This window comes from Micromesistius poutassou, assembly GCF_964030765.1.
Source record: "Micromesistius poutassou genome assembly, chromosome: 7".
Lineage (NCBI taxonomy): Eukaryota > Metazoa > Chordata > Actinopteri > Gadiformes > Gadidae > Micromesistius > Micromesistius poutassou.
Genome location: NC_140277.1, coordinates 11,537,425 through 11,555,879, shown reverse-complemented (window position 1 = coordinate 11,555,879; position 18,455 = coordinate 11,537,425). Strand labels below are relative to the sequence as shown.

The following is an 18,455-nucleotide window of genomic DNA, read 5'->3' as shown; positions in this document are numbered from 1 at the left end:
CTACATTAAAAAAACATTGGACAAGCGAGAAATATAAGACTAAGATGAAGCGCTTGAAGACACGCCAGTATTGCAGGGTTGAGGTGGGGTCATTGGAGCTCAGGTGCAGCTGGACACTGGCTTATTAATGTCCCGTGTACTTTGGTTTGAAAAGGCTGGGTCTCCGAGGGTTTGTACTACATTAAGTTCTCCTTCTCATCTCCACATGCAGGGCTTTAGAGATGCAGCTGGTTGAGGAGTCAGGTGATGGTCCTGAAGGATGGCTTGCATCTCCTTATTTTGGGAATCCGGTCAAATCCCTTTTTAGTTTAATCCACTCAGCAATTTCTGCTTTTTGATATTTTCCTGGATTCCATCCATCATTTTCTGTGAATCATGATATGAATTAAAGGGATCATTTTTGGATTTGACTTTTTTTATGTGTAGAGGAATTTGTGGATATTATCCAGTTAAAATTGAATTGAATTTAAGCAAGGTTTTTAAACATGCTTAGACCAGCTGCCTGTGCTGTAACTCTAAAATGCAGAACAGCTGGCACATCTATAGATCTTGCACCCACTTTTGTATTCTCTATATCAATTTCTGTATGCTATAGAAGTACCTGATTGATATACCATATTTAAGACTCAAGTATAAATGGTATTAAAAAAAATCCAGATCACCACTCAAAAAAGTATTATGTTGATATTCAATTAGGAGTAAAACACATGTCCTGTTGTTCCGCTCATAGCCAAGCTGAGAAGCTTGCCTCCACCCACAGTGTCTAGACCAGCAGGTGGTGCTGTGGTCCTCCAAACTAGATGCCCTGAGGCAAGACAAATGTAGCTCTGATTGGTTTTAACAGTCTCCTGGAGAGTCAATTGTGATTGTTTATATTCTCATGAATTCCCCACCCTCCTACCCTGCACACTGTCATTTTATTTTAAATCATTCTAATAATGGTATCCTTTTTTTGCAGGATCACAGACCAACGGTTCGAAAAGTTGCCGTATTTTGTCTTTGGGGACTTCAACTTTCGGTTGGACACCAAGGAGGTTATTGAGGTAAGCACTTAGGAGTGTGTGTGTGTGTGTGTGTGTGTGTGTGTGTGTGTGTGTGTGTGTGTGAGAGAGAGAGATGTCTGTATACATACATACAATACATTAACTATGTTTATTTCAGTACACGAGGAAGGTATAACTGTCAAATGCCTTATGATGCCATTGACAAAAGTCTCCACAAAGCCAGTGCACACTGTGCATTGCCATATCGATATTTTTATTTGTGGGTCGTTGATGTGAGGGTATGCACTCAGGTTGGAAACGGCACAGTAAAAGTGGGTTTACTAGTTCAGGGTCCCCTCAGAATTATGGCTCATTATCCACTCCAGTGGGGCTGGCCCAGCTGTGTTTGCCAACCTAGCCTCCAAGTGCATTGTTATGTTATGGCGCTATTCACCACTCTTTCTCTCTCCCTTCCTCTCTCCCTCTTTTGCTCTCCCATCTCCTCCTCCTCCTCCTGCCTCCTCCTTCCCTTCTCTTGGTGCAAATGAGGCCAGCGAGGGCCGGGGTATTGCAGTCATTCAGCATTCTTAATGAGGAGATGAGGGGAGGGTGAGTGGTGGTGGTGGTGGTTCAGTGGAATAACAAGTCATAAAAGGCCCCACCGCAGACAGTGGTGCCTAACGATAAGCCTCCTCTGGGGGAAGAAAACCACTTGTGGGGCAATCGCTGGCTGGCTCTCACAACAACAATAGGTTTGGAGTCAGTGGGCCTGATCAAGGTGTGGGCATTGTTGCATTCAACCAGTGGCCTGTTGAAAAGGAAAGAGTCGGGGAAGGGGTTTTATTTAGTTTTTTTCAATGCAGCGGGCTCTTTTGCTCAAGTGACTGAAGGAGCATGATGCGCTGCGGCCGTGGGGAGTTGTGTTTTTTTTTTTCTGGAGGACATATCTCAAGTGTCCCGCTGTGGGCACGCAAGGGTGTCCGTGTGTTCCGTGTCCAAGCCGCTGTGAGGGCTCGGCACATGTTTCCACTCAATGCGGCTTCCCTCGGCTGCGCACAGCGGATCAATTCAAGGGCCCACACAAAGTTGATGTGGTACATTAGATTCCGGTGCCGTAATTAGGTTGCATTAAAAAAAGGAAAAAAACAAAAAAAAAACGGGGATCATGTGAAAGATAAAGACGTTGGTGCGGGAGAGTGTTCCAGCGCGTCGATCCCTCGCCACCCGTTGAGCCGCGGAGGCAGCAGATGGCACAAACACTGAGGCCATTGAGGAGCGGCCCGGGCAGAATACAGAAAAACACCCACTAAAAGTTTGGCTCTCTGTCAGCGGTGCTATCCATTGATGATGTGCCGTTATATATTACGCCATCACGATGTTTTATGACGGCGTTAAAGAAATATCATGTTGGAAACGCTCCGAGGGCATATTTCAGTAACTGTGGGTACAAATAGTAAGTCATGTAATTTTGTGTCCTGGGCACTTTAACTACCCCCCCCCCCTCCCCCCTCCCCTGTAAGTACACATTGGCAGAGGACCCATGGGCTGCAAAGGACAAAAAGCAGCCAATCGAGTGCCTCGGGATGCTCTTGTAGTCTTTTCCTTGCTCAATGGCAATGAGTAATCTAGATGACTTTCTCCCCTACACCCCCCCCCACACACACACACACACACCTCCTTATCACACCAGGCTAGGTAAGCACTCACCCTCAGCTTGTCCTGGCCACTCTGAAATGTTGTTTGAGTGGAGCCAGGGGTCGTGACCCCTTCTTCCAGGGATGTGTAAGGCCTGCATCAGTGTGTGTCCGTCTCTCCCCCTCTCCCTCAACCCCCAACCCCCCCCCCCCCCCCGCTCCTTTCTTATGCACCTTGGCCACACACACACACACAGGCACACACACATACAGGCACACACCCACACACACACACAGACACACACACACACACAGGCACACTCACTCACAGGGACCAATTTGTTCAGCCACATGTATCTGATTGATTTTCCCTGAGGGGTGTGGCTGCAACGTAGGGGGGCTCTTTAGACTAAAGCAAACCCCAGGAAGTTAGAGCCATGGGCTATGAAGCAATACACAACTGATTCTCACACACACACGCACGCATGCACACACGCACGCACGCACAGACCACTTAAAAGAAAGTAGCTTCTTCATCAAGCATTACTTATATAAGATGCCACAAATGTTTCCATCTACCCCCCCCCCCCCCCATGTCTGTTATAGCGGTGCTAAAAAAGCAGTGATGGCGGCAACAAACAAATGGGCTTGTAACCGTGACGCTAACCCCACGGACCAGCGAGCGGTTTTAAACCCTTTAATGACAATTAATGTCAGCAGGACAATTAGTGCACGTCCACCGAAGTGCTTAGCTGTAGCTGGAGGGCCGGGGTGGATCGATCTCCCATGCTTATCTGAAGATTGATTCAGACACACAGAGCGAGAGGGAGAGCGAAAGGGAGAGATAGGGGGAGAGAGAGATAGGGGGAAAGAGAGAGAGGGAGGGAGGGAGAGCGATGGAGGGAGAGAGCACAAGCATCTCATTCTCACTTGCTCTCCCTCGCGTTTGTTTTCCTCCTCTCCCTCTCTCTTCATCTTTTCATTTTCACATTTTTCTCTCCAGTCGATTTCATTATTACTTTTTGCACATGGCTTGATAAGCATATATTGAGCGCTGTTTCACGTCAGTGTGTCGGTTCCATTTATTCCCCCCTTTTTTTTTTCTCCGGTTGGACATTTCTTCAGCCCTTTTGTGAGTCCCTATATCTGCAGCTGCACACACATCTATTGTAGCACCACGCCACCCCCCCCCCCCCCCCCTTGTTCCCGTCCCGGCCGTTGTGGGTGAGCAGTCGGCAAGGAGCAGGCTCACATCTCACCCACCCTGCCCTGACGTCTGGGCCGCCAGGCCCTCAATGGACGTCCAGGCGCCGAGCACTGACCTGCACACGCACACTAGAGGGAGGTGGGCTGGGGATGGAAAGGCGGGCGGGGCTAGTATTGGGGGTGGAGGGGATGGGATAGGGCGGTGGAGGGGGGGGATTATTGTCCCCATGAGGTTGGATACAGGTGGCAAATTCCTGGGATGGTTGCGCGTCAGGATCAGTAACCAAAGGACTCACACCCTCCCACCACCACCACCCCCCTTTCCATCCCACCCTCCTTCCTGCCCAGGGCTACCCCATTAATTGTGACCGACAGAGGGAGTTGGCTTCAATTGACCCCCATTCAGCGGCCCTTTGACTGCCGGACAAAGGACACAGCCACGTGGAGACTAATGCCTGGGCTGAGCTGCCTAGAGGTGGTCCGGTCCCCGCCGAAAAAAAAATGCCCCGCTCCCCTCTCTTCGTCTTCCCAGGGGTTCACAGGCTCTGTCTGGGGCCGGGCCCCCCACGGCCCCCCCGAGAGGTGCGGCCGGCAGCCAGAGAGGGAGGCAGGTGTGTCTGGTCCCAGACTAGAATCTGCTCATGCTTGGGACGGGGAGGGGACCGAAGAAGGTGGGCGTGGGAGGCGGTGTAGTCAACCAAGGAGCAATGGTCCGGGGGGGGAAACTGTGTGAAAACGGAGACACCTTTTGAGACGGGGTGGCCACCCATCCAGGGGTTTTCCTGAGCATTGTGTCCTTGATTTTGATCCCTTGATCTTGAGGGATGAATACTTTTTTTTGTTTTTGTTTTTTTCTATCAATGATAATACAACAAAAGGGTGACTATCACTTTTTTTGTAGGTCGGACCCATACAGTCAGGGACGTGTGTTACATGATTAGCACTATTTATTTGCATTCAGCCATTGAGTGTCCGGGGGCCTTTTACTTGATTGAGGACGCGACCCCACTCACAAACGGGCCAAGAAAACAGCAAGCCAACTGTCATGTAAAGTTGTATTTTTTTGTTGTGGTCAATAAACCTGTTCCTGTAGGAGTTTGAACCCGCTGCTTTTTAATCAGGGCTCCCACGCAAGAAGCCACATTTACAAGATTGTATTTCCATAAAATCGTATTAGTATTTATTCATTATATCAAAAAATAGGACACCGCACCACCAACCCACCTACGCGTCGACGTGTGTCTGAGGCAGGTGGAAGACTCTGGGCTGTTGGGAAGTGTGTGTGTGTCTGTGCGAGATTGTGCATGGTACATGGTGTGTGTGTGTGTGTGTGTGGGCGTGCGCATGCGTGCCCGCCTTCCCCCCGGAGGTCGCAGGTGGTCGTGAATCAGCGGCGCGGCTGACAGGCCCGGGGCGCCGTGCCTGGACTCTTAGTATATTTAAAATCCCTCCTAATTAAACGTAATAGAATGTAAATTTAATATCTGCAGAGATTGTGCGGCGCCGGGGCCGGCCGGCTCCAATTTAAGGATTGATGGGGGCCGGCGGGAGGGTTAATTGCTGACTTGATCTACTGTCCCCTTGACACGACGCCGGGCTCTTTTAATTGGAGCCCATCCGGGGCTTTCATTAAGCCCGCTGGCCCCTCGCTGCTCCGGCCGGCACACAGAGGGCTCTCGTCCCGGGCCCGTGCTCCTAGAGCAGCGCCCCCTATCTGTGAGCCGAGGCGGAGAGAGGGAGAGGGAGAGGCGGGCGGGCGGGTGGGTGGCTGGGACGGGGGCCAGGCATCAATCTTACCCCCTTTGTCCCCTGTCCTTTCTCTTGCTTGAGCAGCATGAAATTAAAGGTGGGGCCCGGGACTAGCCCCACTCCTAATGAACGCTGTAAAGCGCTCAGTAATGACAAGGCAGAGTGATAGATATTTCATTTTTCACACGGGCTCGTAGCACACGCCCCATGCCAGTAGGAATAGAGTGTACGGCGGCGCAGTCGTCGCTCTCCCCCTTCTCTCCGTCCATGCGGTATGGAGTCCTCCTGCGTTAAAGGGTGGCTTTCCCTGGTGTGGAGGACGCTGTACGTGCACCAGTATATTGCACCAGTATATTCTATGTGCGTGTATGGGGATTTTATATGTTTAGCTTATGTGTGATGTGCTATACGGTTTGAGTGTACATGTACCATGTTTCTTTGTCCCAGAACGTTTGTGTGAATGAATGATGCACAGCCCGATACATACATCTGCAGTGCAGTTGAGATCCTGCAGGTTGAAAGGTCTTATTTATAAAGACACTAAATTCCTGTGATACATTGGCTGTCTAATATAATTTGAATTTCATCCGCAAAAAAATCTGTAATTTTGGCAGGACATAAATATCTAAAATAGTTCTGGAATGTCTTTGCTGCGTTTACGACAATATACCAAGAAGATTAGCAGTGGCTGGTGTGTCCTTTCCAAGCCAATGGCAGGCAAACCATTTCCCACAGTAACGGGGATGGGGGGGGCGGGGGAAATAATTTTCCATTTTTATCCTGACTTTGAATAGCATGTGTGCAGCTATAAATCAAAAGGCGGCGGTGTAATTAAGTGTACACTACATTAGTCAGGCTAATTAATTTTGGGGCCCATCCATCTATTAACCAGTGGGCTAGCACTGATTGGGCCCCTGTTCCGAGGGACCCGCCACGTTTGGGAGGATGACCTTGTTTGGCTTCCAGCATCCTGGTGGATGCACACACACACGCACACACGCGCACACACACACACACGCACACGCACACACACACACACACCCCCCTACACCCCTACACCTTGATCAACAGTTTAAAAATTCCTATAGAAATGAAACATTTAAATGGTAGGGCCCCATCGAGACGCCATTCATTTAAAAATGTCAACCTTTCCACAAACAGGGCACATTCAAGTCACGGCTGTGCATTTGAATCGCAGTGGGCTTTGCCTGTGATTAACACATATATATGGAGTCACGGATGGACTCTGGCCGTGCCGCTGTTTGCCCTGGGCCAGTGTATCGCCTGCTACCCCAGAGAGTCCCTGACAGAGATGTTTCCCGACAATACAATAAAGGCATATTATCTCACTTAGGGAGGCCAATCTATCACAATGAGGCCCCATTATACCAGAGATAACCCATCTCGATATAGAGGGGAGACTATTCCCTCCGGACAACAGCGCCTGTTCTCTCCCTCTCTCTGTTTGCTCTGTATGCTAATGAAGTGAGAGAGATGGAAAAGGGGAGAGATACAGAGAGAGGGAGAGCGAGAGAGAGAGAGAGAGAGAGAGAGAGAGAGAGTGAGTGAGAGAGAGAGCAAGAGAGACAGCGCACCAATGAGGGGCGTAAACACACGCCGCGCGGCTTTGATCGGAGCGCTGCCCGTATAATTAAAGCCCTGACCAAACGAGGAACAAGCCATGTCTCCATTAACAACAGGCCGTTTGAGCCCGGCCACCCTCGCCATCGCTATTGTCAGCGGGACGGGGCAGGGGGGTGGTGGGGCGGGCGGGGTGGCAGCTGGACACGCCATGCCAGCGGTAGCATGGCGTGACCCGTCCAAACCAGGCTCTGACGATGACCTCAGAGCCTGGCACAAGACGGCGCCTAGCAGAGGGGGGGGCACAGAGTTCTTGCTCCCTGACCCACACTTGACGCACTTTTCCCTCTGACTGAGCTATAGAGCTGATGTGTTTAGCGCTCAGATGATGCAGAGGTCCAGGGGACGTGTGGAGGAGTCCGGCGCCCATCTGGGACTCTAGGGTTTAGTAGTCAACACCCGCACTGTAGTGAGTAATTGAATGTGATGCACCCCAACCGCCAGCGTCCACTAGGTCCTGGCTAGGGCTCAAGAAGTTGCCTGGAGGACGGGAGCATTCCTCTACCTCTATGTTAAACCCATCCGCTACCTCTCTCATTCTCTTCCTCACAAGCTGAAGCTGCTGTGAATGAAGCGGCCGCACGAAGGCTACGCCTCAAGGCACCGTGAGCAGGTGTCTGTGTATTCGTGTGCACAAGCATTTTGACTACCCGACATTTTTTTTTGAAATCACAACAAGCAACTTGTGTATTTGTCTTGTAGTCCTGTAGTCATCGGCATTATTCCCATCTTAATAATGTAATGTGGGATCTCATTTGTAATCATAATCCGATCAGTCTGGCATCCCACACTCAAATTCAGAGTGATATTAAATCTTTGGGTCAGTGGTTTTTCTTTTTTGGAAGCCACTCAATTTTTCCTATAAATGATGAATGATCGACTCTGGCTCCAAGTCAATAACATTTGTTTGTCTCTCGCAATTTTCTCAATTGATGCTTTCCCCCCCCCCCCCCCCCGTCCTCTGAGTCAGAGTGGAGCGGAGAGCCCGTGTAAAAACGCAACTCATAACGGCCATGAGGAGAAGAGAAACGGCAGCGAGGAAGTCGAGTAATGATAACCGTGGTTTCTTCACGTTGATGTAGTGCAGAAGAACGGAGGCGCCCACCGTGCAGGATAGGCGTCTCTTTGTGACTGGCACTGAGGGCCTTGCTTCGTATGAGGTCAGTCCCAACTGGGCTAATACAGTCCCCTGTCCATGGGGGAGCACAATAACCGTTTATGATTTTCCCTTACTTGGGGGGGGGAATTGAAGTGAGGGTGGGGGGCATGGGTGGTCCATGGTGGTTACATAAGGGTTATGCACGCACACGCACACGCACTCACACACACGCACACCACTTTCATCACCCCCAACACACGGGTGTGTCCATGTCCTTGGCAACAGTTGCCCCGCAAGTCCCCCCCCGTGCCGCAAAACAACATATTGAAATTCCGTCACATTATTTCCGTTCGGAATCAAAAGCAAAGGACGCAAATAGGTCGTCGCTCCGTCGGAGGAGTTGATTCATGAAGGATGGAAATAAGAGACCCAAAAAAAAAAAAAGAGAAAGAAGCGGGCAGTAATGCGGCGTGGTAGTTTACAGCTCATTTTGCGGCGGCGGTGAGGTGATGATTTAAGTGGCCCTGGCTGCGTGGACGCGCCGCGGCGCCGCGGGGTTACAGAGGGATGTCCTTCAGCACAATGGGCCGTTGTAACGCCGCCGTAAAAAGGCCCACGTTGGCACCGCCAGCTCTTAAACAACTCTGCCTTCACACATTAAGAGTCTCTGGGCTTCATTCAAGCCTTCGTTCAAGCCTTCGTTCCCCCCCCCCCCCCCCCCCCCCCCCCCCAAAAAAAAAAAATCCCATCATATTTTAGAGGGGGCCCTATTAAGTGGCACATTGAGAATTCATTGCACCACCCCTAGCCCCCCCACACACACACACACACACACACACACACACACACACACACACACACACACACACACACACACACACACACACACACCCATGATTTATCTACGGCGGCCATATTGCTAGAGGGGGGGCCCTTTCAGCAGGAGTGGCTCCTCTTTTTTTTGTCTTAGAGGAGCCCTGAAACAAAGCTGCTGCGGGGCCCCAGGCCCCCCCCCCCCAACCCCTGACAAGGGCCTCCCCCTCCTCCTCCTCCTCTGTTGGGGGGGGGGGGGGGGGGGGGGGCTGTGGTGAGCGCCGGGGCCGTCCTAACATCTGTTTGTGTCCCGCGCCAGGCGGGTCCGGAGCACGGCGCGCCTCGGCGGGCCCCTTCTCCTCTCCCCGGGGGTCTTTGTTCCCCGATTTCATGCTATCAGAGCGGCAGCATGTTTTCCTGCGCGGAGCTGTCAGGGGCATAAAGGGCCCCGCACCGGGGTCACAACAAGAGGGATGGGCATGAAAAATTGGTAAAATGTCCCCCACAAAGCCCACCCACCGGATGGTTGCCTAGCGCCCTGCGGTGGGGGTGTCAAGACCCACCAAAACCACCCCCACCCCGCCACTGCCTCCCCGCAAACACCTTCCTATTTCCAGCCCCCTTTCCCCCCTTTTACTGAATTACACTCCCTCCCACTCTGCCTCTGTCTGTCTGTCTCTACCCCCCCCCCCCTCCCCTTTAACCCAGTGAGGTGGACCAGCACATCGTTTAGATGAAATGGTGCAAACAAATTAAAAGATGGTGCTCCGGATGAATCAGTGTTGCTTTGTGTTTGCTGAGGGGTTTTGTGGCTCCCCCCTCCCTCCATACCTCCCCCCTCTCTTCCTGGGCTTGGAAGGAACAGGGCAGGTCCGTATTTGGTCACCTTCCTGCCCCGGGCCAGGCTCCCAGGACACTGTGGCGCTAACAATTCGGTTGCTAAATTTAAAAAAAGAAAAATAGTGGGAAACGTTTTTTATTTGCTGGAAACGTCCACGGTTTCGGATCAGGATTGGAGGTCATTTTTAGTGTTTTGTTTTTAGCCCACTTGTTCGTGTTTTGTGGGATGTTTTTATTTCCAAAGTATATCAAGATAATTGCAGAGCAGTGTGCCTTCAAAGTGCTACAGCGCGCTTCTGCCTCCCTAAGCAGGCGTAGAATTAGAGCTTCATTAATTTGTTTGGTCTGGGCCTCAATCGAACAGCGAGGTAATGAATCCCACCGGTGCTGCGTATTTTATTGGACCACCAGTGCTAAACACCAATCACCAATCGGTTCCTTGATGTCCTCTAATTGACTCGGCAACTGCATATTTCCTAACCCTCGCCGGCTGTTGCCTCCCTATTGATTTTCCCCGGCGAGCGCTATAGTGGAATAACTAAATTAAAAAGGGACTTAATGCTTTTTAAGTGCTTAGTAAGTGTTTGTACCCTATCAATAGCTGTCCCATTGGCAGTTTTTAATGTTAAATAATCATTGCTTGCTGGTTAGATTCAGGTTTGTGTTCCCATTAAGAGGATGAATGTTCCCCCCCCGCCACCGCCACCACCCCCTAAGCCGTGATGTGAGAAACACGCCAGTGGCCGCTGCGATTGCGTCCCATCGCTCGCCCCCAAAAGGCCTGCCTTTCAGGAGCACAACAAGCACTCACTAATAACATTCAAATGAATGCCACATTAAGGGGGCCATGGAGCGGGCTGATTGTATGGCTCTTATTGAGGAGTTAAGAGAAGCCGCTACGTTAAACAGCCATGCCGGCATCTGCCGCCACTGGTTTCTCGGTGTGCTTTTTTTGTGTTTTATTCTTCTTTTTGGTGATTTAAATTGGCAGGGGAGGGTTGACTCTGATGAGATCTGTCATGGGCTCTCTTTGTACAGGTGGCAGTAATGTTCCAGGACAATGTCCCCCATCTCTTGGGGCCTTAATGCGCCTAGCCTGGCAGCCCACCCTCCTTTTACTACCACTACTTTACACACACACACACACACACACACACACACACACACACACACACACACACACACACACACACAACACACACACACACACACACACACACAATGAAGCATCTGGTGGCCTTTTTCCTGTTCGAGTTGAGTCTTTCCATGGACATTGTGTCTGCAAGTGTGTGTCTTGGTGTGTGTGTGTGTGTGCGTGCACGGAAAGATGGAGATCAGCAGGTTTTTCTTTTTTTTTTCACTCCATTTCACTTCAACGCCGACAAAGTTCTGGATCAAATCTTTGAATAAACATTGTGTGTGTGTGTGTGTGTGTTATTGTATTGCCGCTGGGGAGGAGTAATCAAAATCTTTTTGAGGACAATTGTATGTGTGTGGTGGTGTTTCGAATGAGCCTATGTGTCTATGCATGTGCATATATCTGTGTGGGTTGTTGAATGGAGGGCTACTTGCTTCTGTGTGTGTGTGTGTGTGTGTGTGTGTGTGTGTGTGTGTGTGTGTGTGTGTGTGTGTGTGTGTGTGTGTGTGTGTGTGTGTGTGTGTGTGTGTGTGTGTGTGTGTACCCCCCAGTAGCGGCAGGTCGCGGGGGTCAAAGTGATGAATTTTTATGGGCCTGTTCCCTTGTGTTTCAGCTCTGCGCGCTGCACCGCCTCTCAAAGACGACCATGCAGGGCAATTTGTCCGCATGGATCCCTGTAGAATGGCCTGCAAAGAGGCTAAATACCAAGGGGGGAGAACACACACACACACACACACACACACACACAAAATATACATTCACTCTGGCTGCCTCTCACACAGACACACTCACACCCCACGGCCCTGTTGTCCCGGATGATTTGTGGCCTGTCCATTATCTATTTGGGGGCACAAATACTTTTTTGGGGCGGGGGTCCTATAGGTAGCAGGAATGGCAGCACTCAATGCACCTTATTGTATTGGGAGAAGTTTCCCAGATGTTTCTTATGCACGAGATAAATAGGGGCCATTATCGTCCCAACCCCGCACGCCCTCTTTTACCTCTCCGGGCTGAGTCGGGGAGGTGGACCCCCTACCACGAACACCACCACCACCACCACCACCACCACCAAACCCCGTCACCACCGCCTCCTCCTCGTCACATCACCCGACAACAGGCACGCACAGTACTCACGGGGTTCATGGGAAGGGACGGGAGGGTGTGCTGGGTGTGTCCGAGTGCGTTGGCCCCCCCCCCCCCCCTGTATGGAGCTGAGGGAGCAGTTGGTCAGTAGGTTGACCCACGAGGAAGAGCTTTAGAGGACGGGTCACACGTAGGCCAACTTTAGCTTACGGACGCCCGTGTTCTGAGGGGGCTGTCGTAAACCGGACCGTTTCAAGAAGCCCCGGCACAAGTGGAAGACTCTAGTTTCATGCGTCATATGAAGTCAGAATCACGCTTTAAAGAATGGCTCTTGCCGTTGTACATTTGGAAATGTATGACTTCATTTTGTGATCAGTGGAATGGATTTGTCTAGTGTCAATTTGCCCAAGTTGTATCCGCAATTGTTCAATGGGAGTCGTCATTGTGTGGAGCTCCACGTCCCTTCACCTCCCCTGTTGCTCCCAGAATTAATCCCCAGGTTGCACCACCAGAAACAAGTCATACTGAGCAGTGCGGCATTCCCTCTCCTCCACTGTGTCTTTGTCCAACCTTGTTCTCAGCTCGTATGTCTCCTTCGGCCCAATAGGTATTAACCTGCATGTTTTACATGCCCTCTTGGTTATTATATTGGGCTGGACGTCAGCATGCTGAGTAGTGGGCTTGGGCAGGGAGCAGGCCGACCCGGCCTGGAGGGATGCAAAGCTGATATCCATCCCCGGGGAGGAGGGATGACTCATTTATTTGGCCAGTACCTGGATGGCAACGGGCCACGCCCGTCCCCCCCAGTCCTTTCCAGGGAAATCCTCATCCGTGTCTCTCTCTGTAGGGGAGAGCCTGATACTGTATATTGTTGTCCTTGCAAAAATGACTGCATGGTCTAAGGTTTATGTAAAATTAGCAGTACACTATTATATGGGGTATAGTATATATTATTTACAGGATAAGCAGGCTTGGAAATAACAACCACCTGTTTGAAAGTTTGCACTGACTGACGACCAAGCTGAATGAAGCCCTAACTAACCCCCGTTTTGAAATGAGCCAGTCATCCCATGCAATGTATTAACTCCTCTCTCTCTGTTGTGCAAAGGGCCGCAGTTTAAGTTTCATACAGGCCCCTTATGTTGGCCCTATTTGGGCCCTCCATCTCCATCTGTTTACCAGGCAGGCCCAGTGACAGAAGGTCTGGCTGTTGTGTTGTGTGTGTGTGTGTGTGTGTGTGTGTGTGTGTGAGTTTGAATCTTTGCTCTTTGAAGTGGGACAGATTGGTTTAACCTCTGTTCTAAGGGAGCAGCTGGAATAGAGAGCTCTTTTAAACAGCCGCTTCCTCCTTCGACAGTCATGAGATTATCTTCCATTGAAGCGCAAAGCCTGCGCCTTCCACGGCGGCCCCTCACCACACACACACACACACACACACACACACACACACACACACACACACACACACACACACACACACACACACACCTCCCTCTGCAAACAGTCTGTCTTGACCTTTGGTCCAAAGCTCTATTACCAAGTCACTTTGTTCAGTAGCCATTATCTACTTCTAAGACCCTTACTGTATCTTGGCCTTATTGGTCTCCACCCTGTCCCAACTACCTCTGTTTCATGTCTGTTTGAGTCCTACTTTATTCCCCCCCCCCCCCCCCCCCCCAACTCCCCCTTTCCTTCCCTCCCTTCCTCCCTCCCGATTCACATGTTTCCAATGAGGAGGCAATTAGAGTCAAACTAATTATGCTAATTTAATTCAGCACGGTCAATGGCGGCATGTTTTAAAAGTAATGTGCAGGCACTTTGATGGGCCTCTTCCCGTTTTAATCCTCAAATCAATCTTGGCTCGCCCATCGGCCACAGCGCTCATTATCACATGGCATGATGCTGTGATCACAGCCCGAGAGCGCCGTTAAAGTTGTGGTCAACAACCCTGCCGTGCGACTCTCTTTAAGTTTGTGTGTTTCAGGATTTTGTGTTTTTTATGTCATTTTAATTCAATTCAATCAATGCCTTCAACCTGGGCTTTTTTGGAAGTGGTACATGTGCTTTAAAGTCGCAATCTCGAATATCTCCGCTTTGTTCTCTTTGGCGGCATCTACGGTGAAAAGAAACCCGTACAAAGCTGCAATACACAAGTCAGTTGAAGATGGACTCTATCGCTGTAGCTCTGCATCATTTCCACAAACTGGGCGCTGCTTGGGATTTTCCAAGGAATGGAAATGCAAATACAAGAGACGCCATTGCCATCGTCGGCCATAGACTCAATCATCATCGAGTGACCTCATTTGGCGATAGATAGTGGTGATAAAAATGAAAATCTTGGAGGGTCTTGGAGATTGGCACTTTAAGTACAACGATGAGGCTGCTAACGTGTCGTTCTCTGTCTTTCTCTCTCGCTCTCCTGCTCTCTCTCTTTTTGTCTTTGTCTCTCTGTCTTTGTTTCCCACTCGCTCTTCCGATCTCGCTCTGTCTCTCTGTCCATCTTTCTATCTCAGTTTGTCTCTCTCTCTCCCAGTGTGTCTCTCTCTCTCTCTCTCTCACTGTCTCTTTTTTCTCTCTGTATTGGCTCAAATTAGTCAGGAGAGCCTTCCGGGTTGAACCGCAGTTTGAAGCCCCTTTCTTCGGAGGGGGCCGAAGGGGGCCGAAGTTGTCTTCCTGAGTGACAGAAAGGAGAGATGTGATCAATGGCGCGCAATCAGCAGACCAGGCGTGTGTAAGACACGCTGATCAGTCAAAGTCAATGAACACGGATCAATCACTCAATCCATCACACGCACACTCTACCGGTCGCCACGCCGCCGCAAGGCCGCGCTCACCCTTGCAGGGACACACGGTCGCAGGGCCAGACGTCATGCCGCAAGCTGTGTTTGTAAGATCAAATGAACGTTCAGACGTTTGATGCACACAATGAGCACATAAAAAAAAAAATCGATGATGACAATTCAGACCACAATTCAGACCATGAAATGGCTCGAGTGCGAAATAGTTTTATCCATCAATTATTTAGAATAGCACAAATGTTACTGCCGCGAACTCTGAATTACCGCAGAGCCGTTGATCAGGAAGACTTCAAAACTCTGCATTGAATAATTATGATAAATGCATTCGATAATAAACAAATGGCTAGATTGGGAGATTGTGGTTTGATGAGCAGGACAGAGCAGGACTCCTTGCCAGCGGAGTAGGGGTGCCGTGCTGGTCTCCAGAAGCCCCTCTCCGGGCCCATTCGCTGCACAAAGCTGCTTAAGCACACTTAAGCGCATTAGCATTTGGCTGCCAGGGGGCCATATTGACCCTGCATTTGGAAGGCCTAAATGACTGGAAGATGGAGCGATTTGTTAGGGCTTTAGAAAGTTGCTTTTGAGAGAGAGTGAGAGAGAGAGAGAGAGAGAGACTCGGACGGTTCCTCTGCTCTAGTCTAGAGTATGGTGTTTGTCCTGTTATGCGTTTTATTTGTCTTTGTATTGGTGGGTTTGTGTGTGTGTGTGTGTGGGGGGAGTGCAGGGCTAATTTGTGACATTTTAGCCCTAAAAGCGACCCTTTTATCCCCCCCCCCACTGCCCGCCATATTGGCTTGACCCGATTATCTGGTCTGTGCTTTGAATTTCAATCGGGTGGCCCTGCCGCTGCCTGGCGGTATGGGAACCAGTGGCTGAAGGATTACCTCATTCAACTGTCCTCAAACACAGATGGTCGAATGTTTAACTAATTGTTAGGGGTCTACAAAGGGGAATTTAACCATGCACACGGCCTGTAGGGTCAGTACATAGACTGGGATAAAGAAGAAGGGGTAGTGGGGCGCGGTGAGGTGGTACTTTGTGGTGCCGGTTCTTTAAAAAAACATTCAGATGCTTCCTGAAGTAGTGCCTGGTGTTACACAAACTAAAGAATCGCCGGCGGTAATGCGCTGCGCCTCGGTCCTCACAATGCACACCGTGTGTGTGTGTGTGTGTGTTTGTACGTACAACTATTTATATCTAACCCAACCCGCCCCCCTGTTTGTTTCATTGATGGTGATGAACAAAAAAAGGTTTTGGATATATTTTCCTCCCTCCACACTATTTTTGACTGAATGAAAATAATGTAATCTCTCTCCCTCTCTCCCTCCCTCTCTCTCCCTCCCTCTCTCTCTCTCTCTCTCCCCTCCCTCCCCCCCCAGAGCCTCTGCTCCACTGCCACTATGCAGACGGTCCAGGCCGCTGACACCAATGAAGTCGACAAGCTAATATTCCGAGAAAGCGACAACGACCGGAAGGTACGTTAACGTTAACATCGCCGTAACGCGACGCGTCGGAGCGCTGGCGGCGGCTCGTTTTCATTACCTCACCTTATTACCATCGTCACGTAACCAGATGCACCCTGGGACACCGTGAAGCTGTCCGTCAGATGACAGCTGATGGACGCTTTCACATACCTCATCTTGCGTCACAAAGACGTAAAAATGAAAGCTCATATAATAATACTGATTAGATTATTCACGAAACATTGTTGTTTACATTAAACTTGGATTATTCAATGATCCAGGTTTATAGGTAATACAATTATTTATATATAGATAGATAGATAGATAGATAGATAGATATATAGATAATATAATATGATCATTTATGTATAAAATGTGTTGATGTCATTGACATTAATAAGATTAGGACATTATTACATTTTGTCACCAATGGCAAAAAAAACAAAGTGAAATCACCCCTTTAGCGCCGAGAGACCTTTACCTGATCTGCCCTGATAAATAATGTAATAATGTATTTAATCTCAGATGTGAATAGGCTCTGATCACCACTGCAGCACAGCGCAGTTCATTACTGCTACATTAATTAATTCAATAACCATTCATTCAATGTCCATTAATTGAATGTTCATCAGTTCCAACATGTGCTTCGCTTTGCATAGCAATTAATAAGAGGCACTGCCTCTCTCTCTCTCTCTCTCTCTCTCTCTCTCTCTCTCTCTCTCTCTCTCTCTCTCTCTCTCTCTCTCTCTCTCTCTCTCTCTCTCTCTCTCTCTCTCTCTCTAGGTTGTTCTCGAACTTGAAAAGAAGCTTTTTAAATATGCCAACCAGGATGTTTTCCGGGAAAACAATGGGACCTCGGTAAGTCTCACCGTTGGTTTATTTATTTTATTCCACCTCAACCTCTCTGACCCCCACACATACCCAACCACTGACCTCACCTTGTTTTCTAAGTGTATACTTCACTGAGTCCTCAGTACAACCAACCACTGACCTACCCTTGTTGTTTTACACAGGTCTGTGTATACTTTACTTAGTCCTCAGTACACCTAACCACTGCCCTCCCCTTGTTGTTTTATGACTGTCTGTTTATCAACCAACAGCACCAGGGGTTGAAGCCATCAGCGATTAAACTGCAAAACAAAACTCAAACTAAAACACCAATAACAACACTAAACGGACCAGACCCGAGCACTGGAAAATAGGACGACGGCACAAATCACTCTGTATGACGGGGTGTAAAAGAGGAAATATATATGACAGGCAGAATTTATAAGAATTGGAAAATGCTTAGCAAAATGGTGGTGTGAGGGCTGATGCGCTGTATATCAATATGGCTGTAGGTGACTCAGGAGGAGGCTGGGAGGGGGGGCGAGGGGGTTCAGGTGTGCTGTAGTGGGACGGGTGGGGGGGGGGGGTGTTGGCGGGGGTGTCAGTCCCCCATGCCGGCGCGCAGACATGATGGATGACATAATGGGGATACGGGAGATAATCTGATGGTCATGGTCTAGTTAAACACACCGTGTTATGATCCTTATAAAACAAACTACCTTTCCAAAAGGATAAATGTCCCCCACGTGCCTCTCTCCCCCCCTCGTCTTCTTCTGCTCCTTCTCCTCAGAGAGAGAGAGAGAGAGAGAGAGAGAGAGAGAGAGAGGGAGAGGGAGAGGGAGAGGGAGAAGGGGGAGAGGGAGAGAGAGAGAGACGCAGAAGGAGCGAAAAAGGGAGGAGGGGGAGAGAAAAATCCATGGCATCCTTCGTCAACCGCTAGACTTGTACCGGCTTGACAGAAATTTAATTCGAGGCAGCTCTTGAAAATAATTATTGTATTTTGAGGGGAGTAATCATTGGCCGGGACATGATTGAATGTGTCCATGCCTATTGACTTTTGCGATGATTAATAGGTTTGTTTAGTCGATATTCCCATCGAAATTGTATAATTAATAATCCCCGACGCTGTCACCGCGCGGCGATGGAGAGCCCTGATGAGTATTTGGGAAGATTAAATTTC

The 18,455-nt window shown here is 49.6% G+C and overlaps 1 protein-coding gene across 1 annotated transcript in view; it reads left to right on the top strand.

Annotated features, from left to right (window-relative positions):
• The first annotated feature begins 963 nt into the window (after positions 1–963).
• The window catches only part of inpp5a (inositol polyphosphate-5-phosphatase A), a 31,843-nt gene continuing 14,351 nt past the window's right edge, over positions 964–18,455 (top strand). Inside the window, exons 1-3 of the mRNA XM_084470430.1 lie at positions 964–1,043; positions 16,364–16,459; positions 17,231–17,305. Coding sequence (XP_084326556.1) covers positions 16,385–16,459; positions 17,231–17,305 — 150 coding nt within the window. The 5' untranslated portion in view covers positions 964–1,043; positions 16,364–16,384. The remainder of the gene's footprint in view (positions 1,044–16,363; positions 16,460–17,230; positions 17,306–18,455) is intronic.